General features: G+C 55.4%; 1 protein-coding gene across 1 annotated transcript in view; it reads right to left on the reverse strand.

Moving 5' to 3' along the window:
* The window catches only part of FAM19A5 (family with sequence similarity 19 member A5, C-C motif chemokine like), a 166,446-nt gene extending 148,818 nt beyond the window's left edge, over window positions 1-17,628 (reverse strand). Inside the window, exon 1 of the mRNA XM_027540477.1 lies at window positions 17,443-17,628. Coding sequence (XP_027396278.1) covers window positions 17,443-17,554 — 112 coding nt within the window. The 5' untranslated portion in view covers window positions 17,555-17,628. The remainder of the gene's footprint in view (window positions 1-17,442) is intronic.
* Window positions 17,629-21,062: the final 3,434 nt, after the last annotated feature.

The raw sequence follows: 21,062 nt of genomic DNA on the forward strand, positions 1-21,062 counted from the left end.
ACACAGAAGGGCTGGACCCTGGACGGCACCACCTCCTGGAAGCCCGAGCCCCCCAGATGGTTAACAAACGCTCCTGGGGTGATGGGGCCGTGGGGAGCGCCAAGCACAGCTTGTGCCCCGAGGCTGCTCACCGACCAGCTTTCTCCCTCCAGCTGCTCCCAGTTCCCAAGACTCTGCAACCTCTGGCTCCCAGTGAATGTAGGGTCCTGGCCACCCCAGGAAGTGCTGGGTGTCACCCCACAACAGACGACAGCCGTGCCCGTGCTGGCCAGCGCCCTCCACTCAGGTCAGGGGAGGATGGCCCCTGAGGACCGAGGTTTTATTTCTTTGGTCCGTGTTGTGCGACACACCCTCCAGCCTCTCGCACACCCGGCGGTTTGGACTCCCTCTTCCCTCCCCCTCTCCTGCCCCCCGCTCCTTCCCTCTCCTCACTGGCAACCACTGGCTTCTTCTCTGTATCTGTGAGGCTGCTTCTTTTTTGCTACATTCACTGGATTTCAGATAAAAGTGATGTCATACAGAGTTTGTCTTTCTCAGTCTGACGTTTCACTCAGCACAGTACCCTCCAGACCCATCCATGTTGCGGCAAATGGCGTTACTTCACTCTTCTTTATGGCTGAATACGATTCCATTGTGTGGTATGTGTGTGTGTGTGTGTGTGTGTGTGTATATGCTGCTGCTAAGTCGCTTCAGTCGTGTCCGACTCTGTGCGACCCCATAGATGGCAGCCCACCAGGCTCCCCCATCCCTGGGATTCTCCAGGCAAGAACACTGGAGTGGGTTGCCATTTCCTTCTCCAGTGCATGAAAGTGAAAAGTGAAAGTGAAGTCACTCAGTCGTGTCCGACCCTCAGCGACCCCATGTGGACTGCAGCCCACCAGGCTCCTCCGTCCATGGGATTTTCCAGGCAAGAGTACTGGAGTGGGGTGCCAATGACTTCTCCTATATATATATACACACACACATATATAAATAAATACCAAATACCATATCTTTATTCATTCAACTGTTAACTGCTTCCGTATCTTGACAATTGTAAATAATGCTGCTATGAACACTGGGGTGAATGTGTCTTTTTAAATTAGTGTTGTTTGTTTTTTTATTTTTTTTTCCGGATATGTACCCAGGAGTGGGGTTTTTGGCTTGTATGCTAGTTCCACTTTGAGTCTTCTGAGGAAACTCCATACTCTTCTCCACAGTGGCTGCACCAAATTACATCCCCAGCATCGGTGTAGAAGGCTCCCTTTCTCCGCGTCCTCACCAGCATGTGTTATTTGTGCTCTGTCTGACGACAGCCACTCTGACGAGCGAGGGGGGGGACCTCACCCTGACTTTGATCTGCATTTCCCTGATGATTAGCCATCTCTTCATTTCTAAGGAAAACCGTTCAATATCGTGGTAATCCAAGTCTATGCACAGACCAGTAACGCTGAAGAAACTGGAATAAAACAGTTCAGTGAAGACCTATAAGACTTTCTAGAACTAACACCCAAAATAGATGTCCTTTTCATCATAGGGGACTAGAATGCAAAAGTAGGAAGTCAAGAGATACCTGGAGCAACAGGCAGATTTGGCCTTGGAGTACAGAATGAAGCAGGGCAAATGCTAATAGAGTTTTGCCAAGAGAACGCACTGGGCATAGTAAACACCCTCTTCCAACAACACAAGAGAAGACTCTGCACATGGACATCACCAGATGGTCCACACTGAAATCAGAATGATTACACTCTTTGCAGCCAAAGATGGAGAAGCTCTATACAGTCAGCAAAAACAAGTCTGGGAGCTGACTGTGGCTCAGATCATGAACTCCTTATTGCCAAATTCAGACTTAAATTGAAGAAAGTAGGGAAAACCACTTTTCCTTTCCACCTGAATGGAAAAGCATTCAGGAATGACCTAAATCAAATCCCTTACGATTATACAGTGGAACTGACAAATAGATTTAAGGGACTAGATCTGATAGACAGAGTGCCTGATGAACTATGGATGGAGGTTCATGACATTGTACAGGAGGCGGTGATCAAGACCATCCCAAGAAAAAGAAATGCAAAAAGGCAAAATAGCTCTCTGAGGAGGCTTTACAAACAGCTGAGAAAAGAAGAGAAGCTAAAGGCAAGTGAGAAAAGGAAAGATATACCCATTTGAATGCCGAGTTCCAAAGAATAGCAAGGAGAGATAAGAAAGCCTTCCTCAGTGATCACTGCAAAGAAATAGAGGAAAACAATAAAATGGGAAAGACTAGACATTTCTTCAAGAAAATTAGGGAAGTTTTCATGAAAAGATGGGCACCATAAAGGACAGAAATAGTATGACCTAACAGGAGCAGAAGATATTAAGAAGAGGCGGCAAGAATACACAGAAGAATTATACAAAAAAGATCTTCATGACCCAGATAATCACGATGGTGTGATCACTGACCTAGAGCCAGACATCCTGGAATGCAAAGTCAAGTGGACCTTAGGAAGCATCACTACGAACAAAGCTAGTGGAAGTGATAGAATTCCAGTTGAGGTATTTCAAATCCTAAATGACGATGCTGTGAAAGTGCTGCACTCAATATGCCCGCATATTTGGAAAACTCAGCAGTGGTCACAGGACTGGAAAAGGTCAGTTTTCATTTCAATCCCAAAGAAGGGCAATGCCAAAGGATGTTCAAACTACTTCACAATTGCACTCATCTCACATGCTAGCAAAGTAATGCTCAAAATTCTCCAAGACAGGCTTCAATGGTACGTGAACCATGAGTTTCCAGATGTTCAAGCCGGATTTAGAAAAGGCAGAGGAACCAGAGATCAAATTGCCAACATTCGTTGGATCATTGAAAAAGCAAGAGAGAGTTCCAGAAAAACATCTACTTCTGCTTTATTGACCATGCCAAAGCCTTTGACTATGTAGATCACAGCAAACTGGAAAATTATTTAAGAGATGGGAATACCAGACCACCTGACCTGCCTCCTGAGAAATCTGTATGCAGGTCAAGAAGTAACAGTTAGAATTGGACATGGAAGAACAGACTGGTTCCAAATCGGGAAAGGAGTACGTCAAGGCTATATTCTCACACTGCTTACTTAACTTAAATGCAGAGTACATCATGAGAAACGCTGGCCTGAAGGAAGCACAAGCTGGAATCAAGATTGCTGGGAGAAATATCAGTTACCTCAGATATGCAGATGACACCACCCTTCTGGCAGAAAGTAAAGAACTAAAGAGCCTCTTGATGAAAGTGAAAGAGGAGAGTGAAAAAGTTGGTTTAAAAGTCAACATTCAGAAAACTATGATCATGGCATTTGGTCCCATCACTTCGTGACAAATAAATGGGGAAACAATGGAAACAGTGAGAGGTTTTATTTTTCTGGGCTCAAATATCACTGCAGATGGTGACTGCAGCCATGGAATTAAAAGACGTTTACTCCTTGGAAGAAAAGCTATGATTAAACTAGACAGCATATTAAAAAGCAAAGACATTACTTTGTCAACAAAGGTCCGTCTAGTCAAGGCTATGATTTCCCCAGTGGTCATGTATGGATGTGAGAGTTGGACTATAAAGAAAGCTGAGCTCCGAAAAATTGATGCTTTTGAACTGTGGTGTTGGAGAAGACTCTTCAGAGTCCCTTGGACTGCAAGGAGATCCAACCAGTCCATTCTAAAGGAGATCAGTCCTGAATATTCATTGGAAGGACTGATGCTGAAGCTGAAGCTCCAATACTTTGGCCACCTGATGTGAAGAACTGACTCACTGGAAAAGTCCCTGATGCTGGGAAGGATTGAAGGCCGGAGAAGGGGACGACAGAGGATGAGGTGGTTGGATGGCATCACCGACTCAATGGACATGAGTTTGAGTAAGCTCCGGGAGTTGGTGATGGACAGGGAAGCCTGGCGTGCTGCAGTCCATAGGGTCACAAAGAGTAGGACACAATTGAGCGACTGAACTGAACTGAACTGATGATTAGTGATGTTGAGCATCCTTTCACGTGCCCTGTTGGTCATCTGCATTACCTCTTTGGAAAAATATTTATTAGGTTCTTTTGCCCATTTTTTAATTGTGATTTTTTTTTTATGTTGAGTTGTAGGAGCTGTTTATATGTTGGATATTAATCCCTTATTGATCATACTATTTGCAAATATTTTCTCCCATTCACTATGCTGTCTTTTCAGTTTGTCAATGATTTCCTTTGCTTTTAAGTATAATGAGGTCCCATTTGTTTATTTTTGCTTTTATTTCCCTTACTTTTGGAAGTAGCTCCAAAAAGACATTGCTAGTGATTTATGTCAAGGAGGGCTCCACCTATGTTTTCCTCTAGGAGTTTTACAGTATCCAATCTTACATTTAGATTTAATGCATTTTTAGTTTATTTTCATAAATGATAGTTTCACTTTTTTACATAACTGTCCAGTTTTCCCAGCACCACTTACTGAACAGACTGTCTTTTCTCCATTGTATCTTCTTGCCTATTTATCATATGTTAATTGACTATCAGCGTGTGGGTTTACTTCTGTGCTTTCTATCTTGTTCCGTTGATCTGTGCATCTGTTTTTGTGCTAAAGCCATGCTGCTTTGATAACTGTAGCTTTACAGTATAGTCTGAAGTCAGGACCGGTGATGTTCTTGTTTCTCAGCTCGGTTCTTCTTTCTCAAGATTGTTTTGGCTATTCAGGGTCTTTTGTATTTTCATACAAACCTTAAAATTGTTTGCTCTAGTTCTGTGAAAACTCCCATTGTATTCTGATAGGGATTGCACCGAACCTGAAGATTGCCTTGAGTAGTACAGTCCTCTTAACAATATTGGTTCCTCCAACCCCAGAACATGGTATATCGTCCATCTGTTTGTCCTCTTGTGTCTTCGTGTTATCTTCAGTTTCCTTCATCAGTATCTTCTAGTTTTCTGAGCACAAGTCTTTTGCCTCCTCAGGTAGGTGTAGTCCTAGATATTTTACTCTTTTTGATACAGTGACAAATAGGATTGCTTCCTTAATTTTTTCCAGCATTTTATTGTTAGTGTATAGAACTACAACAGATTTCTATTAATTTTGTATCCTGCAACTTTAACAAATTCATTGATAAGTTCCGATAGTTTTCTGGTGGCATCTTTAGAATATTCTATGTACAGTATTATGTTGTCTGCAAACCATGACAGTTTAACCTCTTTTCCAATGTGGATTCCTTTTATTTCTTTTTCTTCTCTGATTTGCCATGGCTAGAACTTCTAAAACTATATTGAATAAAAGTGCTGAGAGTGGTCACCCTTGTCTTGTTTCTGATCTTAGAGGAAATGCTTTCAGCTTTTCACTGTTGAGTATGATGTGAGCTATAGGTCTGTCACATATGGCCTTTATTATGTTGAAGTAGGCTCCCTTTATGCTCTCTTTCTGGGGAGTTTTTTCTTTATTATAAAGAGATGTTTAGTTTTACCAAAAGTTTGATCTGCATCTATTGAGATGACCATACGGATTTTATTCTTCAATTTGCTCATGTGGTGTATCTGCATTGATTTACAGATATTGAAAACTAAGGAAACCCCACTTGGCATGATGTATGATCCTTTTAATGTACCACGAAGTCGGTTTGCTAGTATGTTGTTGAGGGCTTTTATGTCTATGTTCATCAGTTATATTGGTTTGTAAATTTGTTTTGTGTGATATCTTTGTCTGGTTTTGATATCAGGGTGATGCTAGCTTCATAGAATGAGTTTGTTAAATATTCCTTCCTGTGCAAATTTTTGGAATAACTTTAGAGGGATAGGTATTAACTCTTCTCCAAACATTTGGTAGAATTTACCTGTGGAGCCATCTTGTCTGGACTTTTGTTTGTTGGGATTTTTAAAATTACTGATTCAATTTTGTTACTGGCAATCGGTCAGTTCATATTTTTTAATTAATTTTAATTGGAGGATAATTACAATATTGTGATGGTTTCTGCCATACATCAACATGAATCAGCCACAGGCATACGTGTTCCCCTCCCTCCTGAACCCCCCCACCTCCCCACCCCATCCTCCAGGTTGTCACAGGGCCGGCTTTATTCTCTGCATCATTCATCAACTCCCACTGCCTATCTGTTACATATGGTAACATATATGTTTCAATGCTATTTTCTCAACTCATCATACTCTCTCCTTCTCCCACCGAGTCCAAAAGGCTGTCTTACATCTGTGTCTCCTTTTATTCCCTGCACAGAGCATCACTGGCAGCATCTTTCCAGAATCCACAGATATGCACTAACATCTGGTATCCATCCTTCTCTTTCTGACTTACTTCATTCTGTATAAGAGGCTCTAGGTTCTTCCACCCCATCAGAACTGAGTCAAATGTGTTCCTTTTTATGGCTGAGTAACGTGCCACTGAGCAAATGCACCACGACTTCCTGACCCATTCATCTGCTGATGGACATCTAGGTTGCTTCCACGTCCTAGCTGTTGAAATTAGTGCTGCAGTGAACGCCGGGGTACAGGTGTCTTTTTCAGTCTGGTTCCCTCAGGGTACATGCCCAGTAGTGGGACTGCTGGGTAGCATAGTGATTTTATTCCTAGTTTTTCATGGAATCGCCATAGTGTTCTCCACCGTGGTCGCATCAGCTTGCATTCCCACCAACAGTGTAAGAGGGTTCCTTTTTCTCCACACCCTCTCAGGTCATATTTTCTCTTTCTTCCTGGTTAGGATCTAGGGGGACTGGAGCCTGCCCATCAAGTGGTCCCCAGTAACCACTCGGGTCCCAGGGCCCAGGTGAGTCCCCTTCCTGGTGACACCCCAGGCTGTCACACGTCCTCACTGGGGAACTGAGTGTCGTGCGTGCCACCCTGGGGCCTGTCTCTCCTGGGGACCGTGTCTCTGTGGACCTGTCCCTCCTGCTGATTTAATCTGGGTCCTTTCACTCTAACAGCCGTCCCCATGACCTTCACAGCTTTTCTGAGCCTGAGGAAGGTCTCAGGGACCCTGACGCACCGGGAGAGGCGACGGTCGGCACCAGGTGTGCTCAGGCTGACAGTTCTGCAGATGCGGTGCCAGACGCCAAGGCTGCTGGGATGCCTCTGGGTAAAGGCTGGCTCTCAGTCCCCAGGCAGCACCACGGGCTGGTGGCAGTGTGGGGTGGCCCTGGTGACCACCCGACCCCACACCTCGTGGGGACCAGGTGCTTCAGAGGTTACTGGCAAGACCCAGAGCTGAGGAGCCCTGCGCGCATGTGTGCTGAGTTGCTCAGTCCTGTCCGACTCTGTGACCCCATGGACTGCAGCCCCCCAGGCTCCTCTGTCCATGGGATTCTCCAGGCAAGAGTACTGGAGTGGGTTGCAGTTTCCTTCTCCAGGAGCTCTTCCCGACACAGGGATCAAACCCACGTCTCGTACGTCTCCTGCATTGGCAGGCGAGTTCTTTACCACGAGCGCCACCTGGGAAGCCCGAGGAGTCCGGGAGCCAGGCTCCCCTCCCAGCCTGTGCCCACGAGGGGATGACTGGGAGTCACGGTGGGCCTCCGAGAGCCCCAGTTTCTCCTTCTATAAAAAGAAAACCACTGCCCATCTCCCACTTTGAATATGACAAAGCACAAGAAATCACTTCACCTGTCTGACACCCAGCAGTGGCTCAAGAAATGTCCTTCCTGGGAGGGCTGCGGGCTTTTGTGTGGGTTCCCGAGCACTGGGGCTTCGAGATGCGACTGGTTCGACTCCAAAGGCAGACGTGTGTCGCAGCTGCAAGCAGGCATGCCCACAGTGCGGGGCGGCACCACAGTTGCCCTGCTCGGCGAGCTCACAGGAGGCTTGGGGCAGGGAGTCTGCGAGGTACCAAGCACCCGAAGTCTCCCCAGTGCTCACCCTCGGCCCCAGCCCACCAGCTGGAGGGAGCCCTGCAGTGGCCTCCAAGACCCCATTTGGGAGCCCCCACTGTGACCATGCTCTCCTCCGCTGATCTCCGCTCCCTGCCCCCCGCATCACAAACCTCCTCTCCCAGGCCCCTTGGGAGCAGGCTGGGGGCCCCAGAAGGTCCTGCTCTGTAGCCACCTACCCCGACTGGGGCCCTGGGTGCACCCCTGACTTCCCTGAGTCCCGCTGTCCTCTAAGATGAAGAAAAGTATCGAGCTGGGAAGGTTGTCAGGTCAACCCAGGAGCAAATGGACACTGTCTGCTGGGTGCCTGGTGGTCCATCTGTCCACCAGGACTGAAGCTGAGTGGCACAGGAGGGCCGGTGCTCACCTCTCCCAGGACGGCCCGTGATAAATGGGCAGTCTCACTGCGTGGACAGCCCTGGGGTGACAGCATGCATCCCTCTGGGCAGCAGGTCCGGCCTCGGTCACCAAACCCCTGGGAGGTGGAGTCTGCCAGGCTTGGGGAAGGCTGTGGGTTTCCTGTGGGACCCTGGGTGGACCCTGGAGGCAGGCTTCCACGTGGGGGTCTGGATGGGGCAGGGGTGAGAGGCGCCGCAGAGGGGAGAGTCCAGGGGCAAACGGGGCCTCCATCAGGGTTACAGGCGGGTAGAAACACGAGGCGCCAGCCACGAGGACCCTGGGGCCTGGACGACCTGTCTCCTCTCAGAACTTCGTTGGATTAAAAGGTTGGTAAAGGCTCTTTCCCCACGCAGGTAAGGACAGCTGCTGGAGCCAGTCTTCCAAGTCAGGGTCAAAGCGGGTGGGTTCCCCCAGGTCCACCCCACCCCCGTCAGCCACATTTGCATCGGAGCCTTTTTCACACACACATGTGAACGGCTGACAGCAGCAGTCAGCCCGGATAACTCATCTGCAGCACCTGCTCTTTGCAGGCCCTGGCCCAGCGACAAGGACAATACGACCACCAGGAAGCCCGGCTCCTGCCCAGAGCAGGTCCCAGCCCAGGGTAATCGCAAAGCCCACGTGGCGAGAGGCCGGCAGGCCCAGAGCCCCTGCCTCTGGGGGAGCTCCTGTCTGCTGCTCTGAGTGGAGATGCCCCCACCTTCCAGACGAGCCCAGGTCACAGGAACAAGGGCTGGGCCTGCTCACACGTGGCCATGCTCAGCAAACACAGGGCCCCGAGGACCCTGGGTCCAAGGCCACGAGGTCCTGCAGGGCCGGGCCAGCTCCTGACCCTCCCACGTGGCGTCTGCCTGATCCCAGGAGAGGACGTGCTGAAGTTTCAGCCACTCCGATGAGAATCTGACTGGCGAAGGCCCAGGTCACCCAAAACCAGAGCTGCCTCCTGCCCAGTGCTGGCAGAGGACAAGGCTGCACGGAGCGCCCACCGTCAGGGGGCCTGGCCCACCCCGGGGAACTTTCTAGGCCCCAGAGAGTCCCACCCAGGACACTCCGGCCTGTCGCGTCTGCGTGGCCGTGCTGAATCAGGCTCCTCTGTTTCTCAGAAGCGCCTGCCCCTTCGCTGGCTCCAAGAAAACAGGAGGAGCACATAGCATGTCAGGTCTGAGGGGCCAAACCGGGGCCGTGATCACGAGGGAGGGGCCTACGGTGTGCAGACTGTTCTCCGAGGGTCCCGGCCCTGCGGGCAGGCTCATGGCCAGGGGACGGGGCTGACAGGCTGAGGGGACAGAGGTTTCTGGGTGTCCTGCCCACTTCCCAGGGTGCGACAGAGAAAAACCTTCTGACCACCTGAGACGGTGATGGCGACGGCAGCGTCTTGCAGATCTCCATGACGACCGCATCCGATAAAGCCGCGTGCATCCCCCCCACACACTGCAGGCTTTAGAGCTGGAGGTGGCCAGCCACCACTGCGCTACCCCACGTGGGCTCCTGCTGCCCCTGCCTCTAGAAGCTGCCCCCTTTGCATCCCGGAACCTTATGATGAACACTGAGCTAAGACAGACTGAACACCAACCGCTGCCAGAAGATGCATTTCTGTTGACCACGGAACACTGTCGATTCGGTTGGAGTCTTTGTAAAGAGGCACGTGGGTTGCCACGTCCCTAGGACCTTGGTGTCAGGAGGCCTAAGCCTGCGAGAGGGTTTCAGAGGCACTGGATGCCCAGGCCAGCCTCTGCCTCCCTGCATGGCACCCTGTCAGGGCCACAGAGCCCCCCATGTGCGCAGGAGAAGGGAAGAGACACGCTGGGCTGCACGGAAACTCGGGGCAGACCCGGCGTGGCTCCACAGCCGGCCTGCTCCAGCCATCAGCACGGCCGCGAGAACCATAAATTAGCATCAATTAATTAACACGAGCCCTATCAACCCATTAATGGCATTTAGTATATCCGGGGAAGTGCTACCAGGTAATGGAGCTGCTGCAGAGAAACATAATTTAGAAACAGAGCCAGGAGGGGCCACTCACCTGCATCCAGCAGTAGCCAGGGCAGCGCGGAGGCACCGGCGCTTCAGTTCTGCAGCATCCTCACAGGAAAGGCCTCCGGAGAACGGCCCAGAGACCCAACCCTCCCAGACCCAAGGCTTCAGGCTGTGGGTGTGCTCTGAAACCCCCTTTCTCAACGCTCAGTAAAGTCAGATGTGAGTCAGGTCCTGGAGAACTGGCGTTCTTCCCCTCCGCGTCACCCAGGGACCTTGCAGCAGGAGACCCCGGACCTGGCCCAGTTCCAGTCGACTTGCTCATGGGCAGGTCAGCCAGGCTGGGACGACTCCTCCATCACCGCGTCACCAGCAGATTTTAGTAAGTGAGCTCAGAGATGCTTATAATGCTGGTGCTGACTTTCCTCAACAGCAGATGAACTCTCCCAAGTGAGCTCAGGAGAAAGCCGCCCGTCACAGGCCGTCAGCCAGGACCCCGGGGGCACCTGCCCCACCACGTGAACCAGCCTCTCTTGCTGGATCCGAGATGCCAAGACGGGCAGATGGGACCCACTCGGGTGACGGGGCATCCTGAAAAGCTCGGGGCCCTGGCTCCCCACACTGTCTCTGCAGGCACTCCATTCTGTCTGTCCTCTTGGAAAACCATTCTGCAGCTGTCAGTAAACCAGAGGCACTGTGCTGAGCACCCTGCCCTGGAGAGGCCGGCCGTGACCATGACGTGGGGTTGGGGGTGGGGTGGAGCCTCGACAGCCGGATGAACACGGAGCGCATGGAGAGGCAGAGGAGCTGGCATACTCAGGGGAGGCTTCCTGGAGGAGGAGGTCTCCAACCCTGGGGGCTGGGGGTGTTCCGGGGACCAGTCCAACCCCAGGTTCCCACCTTGCGCTTGCGACAGCACAGTGGGCAGTTACCGTGGGAGGGGCCCCGTGGGCAGCAGAACATTCCAGTGAGACCAGGTGTGCAGGAGAGAACCAGCACACATACACACACGTTCCCCCAGAGGGAGCCAGGGGTGCAGGCCCCAGAAGGACTCCGCCAGGGGCGGAGGGGACCTCCTGGGCAGGAAACGTCAGCGGCAATGGTCAGGCCCTGAGTGATGTTCGCAGGGAGGAGCGGTGGGTGCCAGCGCCATTCTAAGGGGAGCCGGGGCGGGGCGCTCCTGGCAGCCAGCCTGGAGGCAGTGGCCCTCCGAGAATGACGCTGATGTGTGCATGGGGAACTCCGCTGATGGCACTGCAGACAGACCTGGAGGATGGTGAGTGGTGTTTTGGAGAAGGACTTCCAGGAGGCTGGGCACAGGATTAGAGCCAGAGGCCATCCTCAACACAGAGGCCCTGGTGGAGGCAGGCAGGGCAAGAGAAGGCTCCAGGGATGGAAGGGGGTTCGGGGCCAGAGCCTGGGGCTGAGCGGCTGGGGCAGGCTGTGGCCGGAGAGAGGCCGGGCAAGGACCCAGAAGAACGGGGTGCCCGACCCACTGAGAGCCCCCTCCTCTGCTGCCTTGACTTGAGTGGGCCGTCTGGCGCCCCCAGGATGAGAGCCCAGGAGGCCACTGTCTCACCTGTCTCTGTGTCCACACACTCCCCAACTCCCTGTCCCACGGGCGCACGGAGTCAGAGATGCGGGGGCTGGCTCTCCCCGCCTCCTGCCTCCTTCAACACGCTTGGAAAGACAGCTGGGTCCCCGGGTGGAGTCCCTCCGAGGCCAGACCTCCGGGGGGGAAGCTGACCCCACAGTAGTGGGCAGCACAACAGGGCCTGGGACTGACCGGGAGGTGGGAACAGCGCGAGAGGAGTGTGGTGTCCCCGGGGCCATCTCACCACGGAGCCGCCATCCCATCAGACCCAGGCCCCCATGCCCGAGGTCGCAGCGAGGCCCTGGGGGAGCTGGAGGAGTCCCGCCAGCCTCGGTGGAGACAAAAGCGATTCCACGCCCAACTCCTGCCAGCCGCTGGCACAGATAAGGAAACGCTCCAAAGCCTGCGGGCGCCCTCCACCACGTCAGCGGGGGGAAGGAGGGATGGGGCTGGCTGCCCAGATCCACCGCCAGCGGCCAGGAGGTTTGCGGGAAGTGGGGCCGAGGAGACGGCGTGTGCGGCCTGCCGGGAGCTTCCGTCAGCGCCCCTCCGGGGTGCAACCCGTGCCGAGGGGCACCTGGGGAGGGGCGGGCAGCCGCTGGAGGTCTCCCAGGTGCTGCGGGCACCCTGGGCAGGCTGTGCGGCGCTGGCTCAGCTCTGGGGCCTACGGATGGCGTGCCAGGCTGCAGGCACAGACGGGCCCCCCTGCCCCAGGCACTCTCGGCCCTGGGAGCCAGCCCAGGCCACAGTCCTCCAAACACACACAGCCCATAGGCCCCGCAGCCGCCCCCGGGCGCACGGGAACCTGCCCACGGCCCCCTGCCCCACGGCCCCCTCGTCAGCGGCTCTCCTCCCCACCACTGGGCCGGCGCCCAGGGCTCTGGGTGACAGGTGGCGTGCGGTGGAGGTCATTAACTCCAGAGCACCACCGCTTTAATGCAAAAACGAGCCCTTCTCAATCAGCGCAGCTGCGGAGCTATATAAAGAAATGGGGATTTTAATGTTTTGCTTTTCTTCCCTTTTCTAGTGCCACATTATCATAACATTTTCCCATAATTACGCCCATAAAAGTCACCTGAAAATACTTCATGCCACAGAGACTGATCTCCATATATCACTCGAGGGGCAGGTCCGGAGCAAGGAATTCCAGGGCAGGGGTCGGCCCGGACGCTTGGTGCCCAAGGCTCGGCCGGCTGAGCTGCGGCGCGTGGCCTCTTTCCTGGCTGTGTTGTTCCCCGGGCTTGCTGCGACGGGTAAGAGGCCCCCCAGGGGAGCCCTGCACGGTGCAGCCCCTCCTGGCCACGTCTGGGGGACTAGGCAAGCGAGGGGAAGGGTGAGGGCGCACCGACCTGCCTGGCTGGCTTCGGGGGGGCAACCCCTCCCCACCTCACGCCCACCCCTGGGCATGGAGTTCCGCTAACACACACCCACCCGCAGGTAACCTGTCTCTCCGTGGCTGAAAGAAACACACGGGGCACATCTTCTCCTGCCAGAAATTCATCAAATAAAAAACGCAGTAGGAGGGGAAAAAAAGACAAATAAACTTCTGAATGGCACCACTTCATTAAGTTTCCAGTACTTTCAATTTTACCTCTTGGAAACCCCCAGAAATAAAATGTGAACAGCAGGAAAGTGGCCTAATCTCTCCTAAATATGCAATAAATTGTATTTGTAAAGAAAACGCAGCACCAGAGAGCCTACGCTTGGTTAGTATTCTAATGGATCAACAATAATTCAGAAGTTGTTTGTAGTTTCTTCTCGTAGTTACATGCGAACCATGACGCGAGATTTAACTTGAAGCTGCCATTCAATCCTGATGAGATTTATTCAGAAAAAATCAAAAGTCAAAAACAAAGTCACACTGCCTCTCCCACCCTGCTCCCTTGTACTTTAAAATACAGACTTTCCTCCCAACGTTTACACGCTGTCCAACAAGCCTGTCCAAATAGGGGACTCGCAGTCTACGTGAAAGCCCAGCCGTCTCCACCTTCAGATTAAATACTGTGCACAAATATCAAGTCAAGGCTTAGGGTCCTAAGGCAGCCTCTAGGTCACCATTCTCATTGTTATTACAGCCTGATGCGACGAGCTGACTCATTGGAAAAGACTCTGATGATGGGAAAGATTGAAGGCAAAAGGAGAAGGGGGTAGCAGAGGATGAGATGGTTAGATGGCATTACCGACTCAACGGACACGAATTTGAGCAAACTCCGGGAGACAGTGGAGGACAGAGGAGCCTGGCGTGTTATAGTCTGTGGGGTCGCAGAGTCGGACAGGACATAGTGACTGAACAACAAATGCAAGCTAGCACGAGAGACGGCATCTTTGAGGTCTTAGGACGAGCACAGCATACAAGCAAACCTCTCTGGTTTGGCCAGAGCTGTCCCACTCTAGCCAAGAACCGAGTCCAGACAGACCTCTTGGCTCTGGATACGCTAAGGGGAAGAGGACCTAGGCCAGCACTTTCCAAGCCGCAAGGACAGAGATCTCCCCCAACCAGGGAGAAGGAGAGTTTCAGGGTCTCATCCGAGCTCTTCACCTCCCCAGGACGCCTCTTTGCCGAGCGCCCAGCCCTGCTGTACTGGGAATGTACACAGACACGGAGTACGCATCTTGAAAGAAAGCCATCGAGGGCCCCATTCCCCTTCCTGCTTCTCCTGGCAATTCTTCCCCAACAGGAGAAAATGACAAGGCTGTGTCACTATAGCAACTAACCTAATTGGTGGACTGCAGGTCTTTCTCCAGCCAGAGGGTGGAGCCCATGTCCTTAAACATGAAGCTCGGCAGGCTGCAAAAAAGCCAGGCTTTCAGGGGCCAAGAACAGCAGAGCACCCCTGACTGAAAACCAGGCCAGGAAATATTCCAGTTTTCTTTCAGCCGTGCCAGGAAGTGAACACCTTTTGTGCTGCAGCAAAATGCACAGATTGAACAGGCAGGATAACTGAACCCTGAATGGTGAGTTATCAGTCTCCCTAATTAATGATACAGATAGATCTTCTCCAAAACACAAAAACATTTCGGGTAATAAAAATCCTGACAGATAACAAAAACAATTTACAAACACGGATGCTAACTATTCTTCTTCATCCCAGATATACTGGAAAAGAGAATGAAATCCCAGGGACTGTTTCATTTGCTTTTTATTTGCTTTATCAATTTTAAAAAAGAAGGGGGGTTCTTTTCTCTCCAAGACTGCTGTTCCAAGCTATCAATTATTACCATGTCTATTTCGTATTTTAGTGCCATGCGTTAATTTCTCCAAGTGCATATGTCTACTTTGTATTCTACCGAAAGGTTTTAATTTCTCCAAGTGCCTTTCTGGTGTAATGGGGTGTGTCCACAAACGTTATCTTATTGTCAATTATCCCATTCCATGGAGACAACCATAAAAATGTGGTGAACCCAAGCTTCTGCTATTAATGATTTCTGCCATTCTGGATAATAAGATGTTTTTACCACATGTCCTCATCCTGGTGGAAGAGCTGTTTCTAGAATGCCCGGGAGGCTTCCAAAAGGCAGCCTGAGTGTCCCACGGGACCTCGGGTTCCACCAAGTGTCCGAGCAGCGGGCACAGTTCACTCTGACCCCAGCCGGGAGCAGGCGGCCGTCTGGCAGAGGTGTGAGTGTCAAGACAGCGGAGAGAGGGTTCCCTTTCAGGTTGAAGCAGGGCTGGCGCGGGGGTGGAGCGAGCAGCGGCTGCACAGAGATCCGAAGGCGAGAAAGGAAGGCCCCGGCTGGTGTACCTGGGGCGGGAAGTGTTGAAGCCACGGGCGGAGGTGTCACACACTTCACAACAATCAGCGGCTGTTCTTTTCCCCACCCGGAGGGCTGCCTCCCCAGCCAGCCTGTGGTTGCCGGGTTCTCACCGCGATGTTGTCCCCAGAGCCAGCAAGGGACAGCGGCCGGCGGACGCGGACAGGGACACAAATCGCCTCCCAACACGGCCGGTTGTGGTTGGGACCCCTCCCTTGCCGCCACCAGGAAGTGCATCCACAGGGCACCTCCTCTCGAGCCCCGAGTTTACCTGCCCCGGGGACCTGCCCCAGGGTCCCGAGATGGCCGCAGGGAGCTGGGGAGAGGACACAGGCCTCCTCCCTCAAGCCCCAGACCCCCTCCCCCTCCAGGCAGCCTGCCCCGGAACACACTGGGAAAGGCTCCTGGGGCGCATCCCCAGGGATGCGGTGCCAGCCAGGGCAGCTGGGCTTGCGACCCCGCAGGGAATCTTCCGGCTCCGAGACCCCTCCCCACCGCTGCCACAGCGCGCCAGGCAACTGTAGGGAAATGCACAGCCCGGCTCAGACCAGCCGCACCATTCCCGCTCTGAGCACGGATTCCCCAGGGTTCCGGGTTGGGGGGCGCCGTCCCAGGACTGGGCACCCGCGCGCCCAGGGTCTCCATGGCCCGCTGCGGTCCCATTTTGGAGAGCGCGAAGGCTCGGGCTGGAAGCTAGGAGGCCGAGGGAGGGCTGCGAGGTGGCGGCGGGGAGCGTGGTACGCCGCCGGCCTCTCTCTCTCTCTTTTTTTTTTGTAAAGAATCCATATTTTTCCATCGCCTCCCGCGCCCATGGCAATTCTCCATGACAGGTGTTCCTCAGCGCCCGTCCCTTCCTCCTGCTGGGGTGGGAAGGGACCCGGACCCTGTGCCAGGCGGCCGGCGGGGGAAACCTACCCCACCCCCAGCCCTCGCCATTCCGGCTGGGAACCCATGCCCGGACGCTGACCACTCCCCACCCACCCCAACCAGCCGCGAACCCGTGTCTGGAGCACTGACCACTCACCCCACCCCAGTCCTTAGGCTCAATGTCCGACCACCTCCCATTCACGCAGTGCCCAGCCTGTGCCCCTGACACAGAGCACCCCGACGCACCCAGGCAGACCTCAGCCTGTTCCTGGCACCCCAGCCCCCAGCCTGTGCCCCGGGCGCCCACCAACCCGTGCCACCACAGCCCCGAGCCCGAGGCCCCGCGCCAGACCCATGGGGGTCACCCGGTTCGGGTCCCCGGACGCTACCCGCGAAATGCCGGCGGCAGCGGGCACCCCACCCCTCACTTCTCTGTTTTTAGGAGAGCGCCGGCGAGCCTGCTTCCCTGCAAGCCAGCAGCTCCAGCCGCGCGTCCTAGCCCGAGCCCCGCTTCTGCCCCGGGCGCCCCGCTCCGGAATCGGCCGCCGCGTCCCCCCACGTTCCCCGAGCGAGTGTCGCCCGCGGAAAGCCCCGGGCAGGGCGCTCCGCCGCCACCCCCGGCGGCGCTACCCGCCCGCCCCAGACCCTCCGCCGCCTCCGGAGCGCGCGGCTCGGCCAAGAAGCCGCCGGCTCAGCTCGCATCGTGGGCCTGGGCCGGGAGCGGCGGCGGTACGCTGGGCAGCCGCGGGCATCTCCGCGTAGGGACGCGCCGCGCCACCCGGGGCCTGGCGCCCGGGCCCTGCCCCGGAGTCGGGGGAGGGAGGCTCAGAGGTGGCGCCGGCCTCGGAAGTGCCGGACCCCCGTCCTCCTGGCCCAGCGGAGGGCCGGTGGGGACCCGGGGGACCACGCGCCCCGAGCTCGCAACTCCGCACGGACTCCGGGCGGCCCGAGGGGCGCCCTGCCGGAGCCGCGGCCCGGGATCGGGGGCCGGGGCCGGGATCCGAGGGCCGGGCGGGGGCCCGGGCCGCGCGGTACTCACTGCAGTAGGCGATGAGCAGGCTGGCCAGGATCATGAACGCCCAAAAAGTTGAGGACATGCTGGGCAGGGCGGTCGCATCTTGCCGGCTGCCGGTCCTGGGCGATGGCGCCATTGAAGCCGCGGCGCCCGCGCGGGGGGCAGCAGCGCGTCTCAGCAGCCGGCCCTGCCCGCGCCCCCGCGCCGGCCTCCACGTGCGGGCCCCGCGCGCGCCATCCTCCGCCGCCGCCGCCGCCGCCGCGCCCGGGCTCCGGCCCACTGCGCCCCGCGCCGGCCCGCCCCGCGCCGAGCTCGCGCCCGCGCCCGCGCCCGCCGAGCCCGGGGACGCCGGCCCTGCCGCTCTGGGCGTCGCCGCGCGCCCGAGCCAGGCGCGCGGGCCACCGAGGCGAGGGGCGCTCCCGAGGCGCGTGCCCGGCGCCGCGGGGGCCCAACGCGGGCCCTGGTACAGGCGGGGGAGGCAGGCGGCGGAGGGGACGAAGCGCCCGATCCGCGCCTCTGGATGGCGACAAAGACGGCCCGCCGCGCCCGCGTCCGGAGCCCCTCTCGGGGAAGACGGGCGGCCAGCGTAAAGTTTGCGGACCGGGCCGAGTGGCCCGCCAGCCCTCGGGGCCCATAGCCTCCCGTGCCTGCGGTGCTCGGTCCCCGACCTTGCCTGGGGTGGGGGAGCCGGACTTTGTTCCAAGCACAGGAGTCTTCGGACCCTTGCCCCAGATGGGCCTTGTCTTCTCTGCTCGGAGTTGAATGTTGGCGTCCTTGAAGCCCTGGACAGCACAGCCTTGGCCCCGTGCAGTCAGTGGAGTTCCGGCACCCGGAAGGCCGGGCACACGCCCCAGGAGCCCTGTCTTGGCCCCTCTGAAGCAGCCCGCTTCTGCCCACCGCCCTGGCCTTGGTGAATCGTCTTGGTGCCGCCGTTCACAAGAGCCCAGTCCTGGGTCTCCAGCTCCACCTCCGGAGACTGAGTCCTCTGAGTTCAGTGTGGCCATCCCCACCCCTCCCTCTCCTGTCCCCTCAGCGGGACACGCTGGCAAGTCCAGGTGCCCTCAGGGTCGTCCTTCTGCCCTGGGAGGCTCTGGCCCTGCAGCGCCCAGACTCACTGTCCACCCCAGCGCTGACTGCCCGCCCCTTTGTGGACTGCTGCAGGAATCGTCCTTCCTGATTCCGGGGCTCTTCTGGATTCTGCATGAGGAAGGGAGCTGGGCACCCATGACGTCCCGATGAAGCCGGCGACCCTTTCTCAGGAGCCACTGGAGGGCCCGGGCACTGACCGAACAGCTGGGAGGAGCCGAGGTGGAAGGTCACTGGTCCCTCCTTCCACCTGAGTCCTGGCTGGGGAGGCCCCAGAGGAACCACAGAGCCTGCCGTGAGGGCGTGAGGATATAGCTCTCCCAGGACCATGCACACGTGCACACAGCGTACACACACATTCACACCACGTGCACACACGTGTACATATAGCAAACACACACATGCACGCCACACACTTGTACACACAACATACACACACATGCACACCGCACACTTGTACACACACCATATACACACATGCATAGCACGCATGCACACATGTATACACACATGCATGCCACACATGTGTACATATAGCATATCACACATGCATGCCACACACGCCCTGTGGGGGAACCAAACAGGCAGAGAGGAGGAGGCTCAGGCCAGGGGGTCTGTCTGGTCTCAGGGCTCGGCTCCATGGGTGCTGGGCCGGGGGCTTGGACAAGGCTGGTGCCGTAATATGGTTGTGTCCAGGCTGAGTTTCTTCGTGAGCTTTCTGGTCCTGGTTAATCACATCCTCTGACTTCCCATTTCAGTGTCTTCCCAGCTGCAGCTGCCCGTCTCCCTTGGCTGGCAGGGAGGTGCTGCAGAACCCGGGCCCCTGAGAACTGGGGGGCAGGAGGGCAGCGCCTCGTGTCTCCTCTGCCCCCAGCCCAGGGAGGGCGTCCCTCAACTGGAATGCAGGGGACCGCCACGGATGCCTGCATCCCCACCTTCACAATTCATTCCTTTGATTTCAGCCTTTCATCCTGTTAAAAGGGTGTACAGGATAAAAACCTTGCACCTCGCATTTCATCGTGTTCTCTCTGAACATCCTGGACGCTCCTTTCTTCAAAGTCTGTTTGCTGAGCACCTGTGAGATGCCAGGTGCTGGAGGAGTGGGGGAGGAAAGTGGGGCAGGCGTACCCTTGGCCCCTGCAGATGTGTGCTGGTTTGGGAAAGCAGCCATCACACTCCCGTGTGCAGTGATGGAGCGCTGAGAGAGCGCCTGGCGCAGAGGAGTGCCGCCCCAACGCGGGCTGTGGGCTGCAGTAAGGGCGTCCCAGGAAAGCTTCCAGAAGAGCCGTCTTCAAAAGCGCTGTCCTTAAGACACACACACTCACACAGACACACAAACACTTGAAATGAAAGTTTCACAGAACAATACTTATACCCTCAGCACTCTCTGACATGTTCAATTCTATCCTAATTCATTTCTTAAAATGCTGGTTGCCCACCCAATAATTTTGCTGACTGTAATTTTCTTTGCTTGACAAACACGGTTCCAAAGAGAGATGTGGTCTGTGTTGAACCTGGGCGGATAGATCGGGGCTGTCCTGCCAAAGGATGTAGGGGATGCAGGATGGTTGGGGAGGGGCCCCCACGCAGAGGGAGGGGCACACGGAGATAAACAGCTTCCTCCATTCTAAAACTCAGGCCTCGAGAGTTTTGTGGCTGCAATGTTAGGAGTCTGACATGTTAAAGAAAAAAAAAATTCAAGGACTCTTGTCGAAGATGGTAAGGCAGACTTTATTCAGGACCATCACAGCGTGCATGGGGACCACGGGGACGGGATTTTGCTATTGAGGAAGCAGGCTGGGCTCCTTACTACAGGCAGCAGGGCGAGTGGGCATTTATAGCCCAGAGCAGGGAGGGGAGTCAGGAGATGGGAAATTACTGATAGGAAACAGCAGGGCTTGGGGGGCTTCTGGCTAAACTGACCGGGCAGGATTCTTGCCCCAGGCAGGCCAGGTGGTCAGAATAACCTGGTGATCGCGGGAGGGAAAGGAGCCTGATCAGATACGGAGGGGCTGGTTCTGAATAAACAGACTTGGTAGGGCTTCCCTGGTGGCTCGGTGGGAAAGGTGGTATAGAATCCGCCTGCAGCACAGCAGAAGTGGGTTTGATCCCTGGGTTGGGAAGATCCCATGCAGAAGGGAATGGCTACCCACTCCATTTTTCTTGTTTGGAGCATTCCAAGGGCGGAGGAGCCTGGCGGACTACCAGCCACGAGGTTGCAAAGACTCGGACAGGACTTAGCAACTAAATGGCAAAACAAGGGTTCTTGCTGAAACTGGATACTACAAGGAAGTGGGGTCAGAGAAGGTTCTGGAGGCTGAGTGAAGATTGATGGAGCAAAGAAGCTTTATCAGGGGGAAAACTTTAGGAAGTCAGAGCACATGGATGAGTTCACGCCCATGCACTGAAAACTCTTACCAGGAAGAGGCAGGGGAATGGAGTTCTTGGTGCTTATGACTCGAATCTAGGGTGACGGAGAGGCTGGAACCCAGTGAGGCTGGAAGGGGAAAGGAGGTGGGGAGAGAGACAAGGCTGGGGCCTCCTGACCTGGGCCGACA

This window comes from Bos indicus x Bos taurus, chromosome 5 (assembly GCF_003369695.1).
Source record: "Bos indicus x Bos taurus breed Angus x Brahman F1 hybrid chromosome 5, Bos_hybrid_MaternalHap_v2.0, whole genome shotgun sequence".
NCBI classification, from domain to species: domain Eukaryota; kingdom Metazoa; phylum Chordata; class Mammalia; order Artiodactyla; family Bovidae; genus Bos; species Bos indicus x Bos taurus.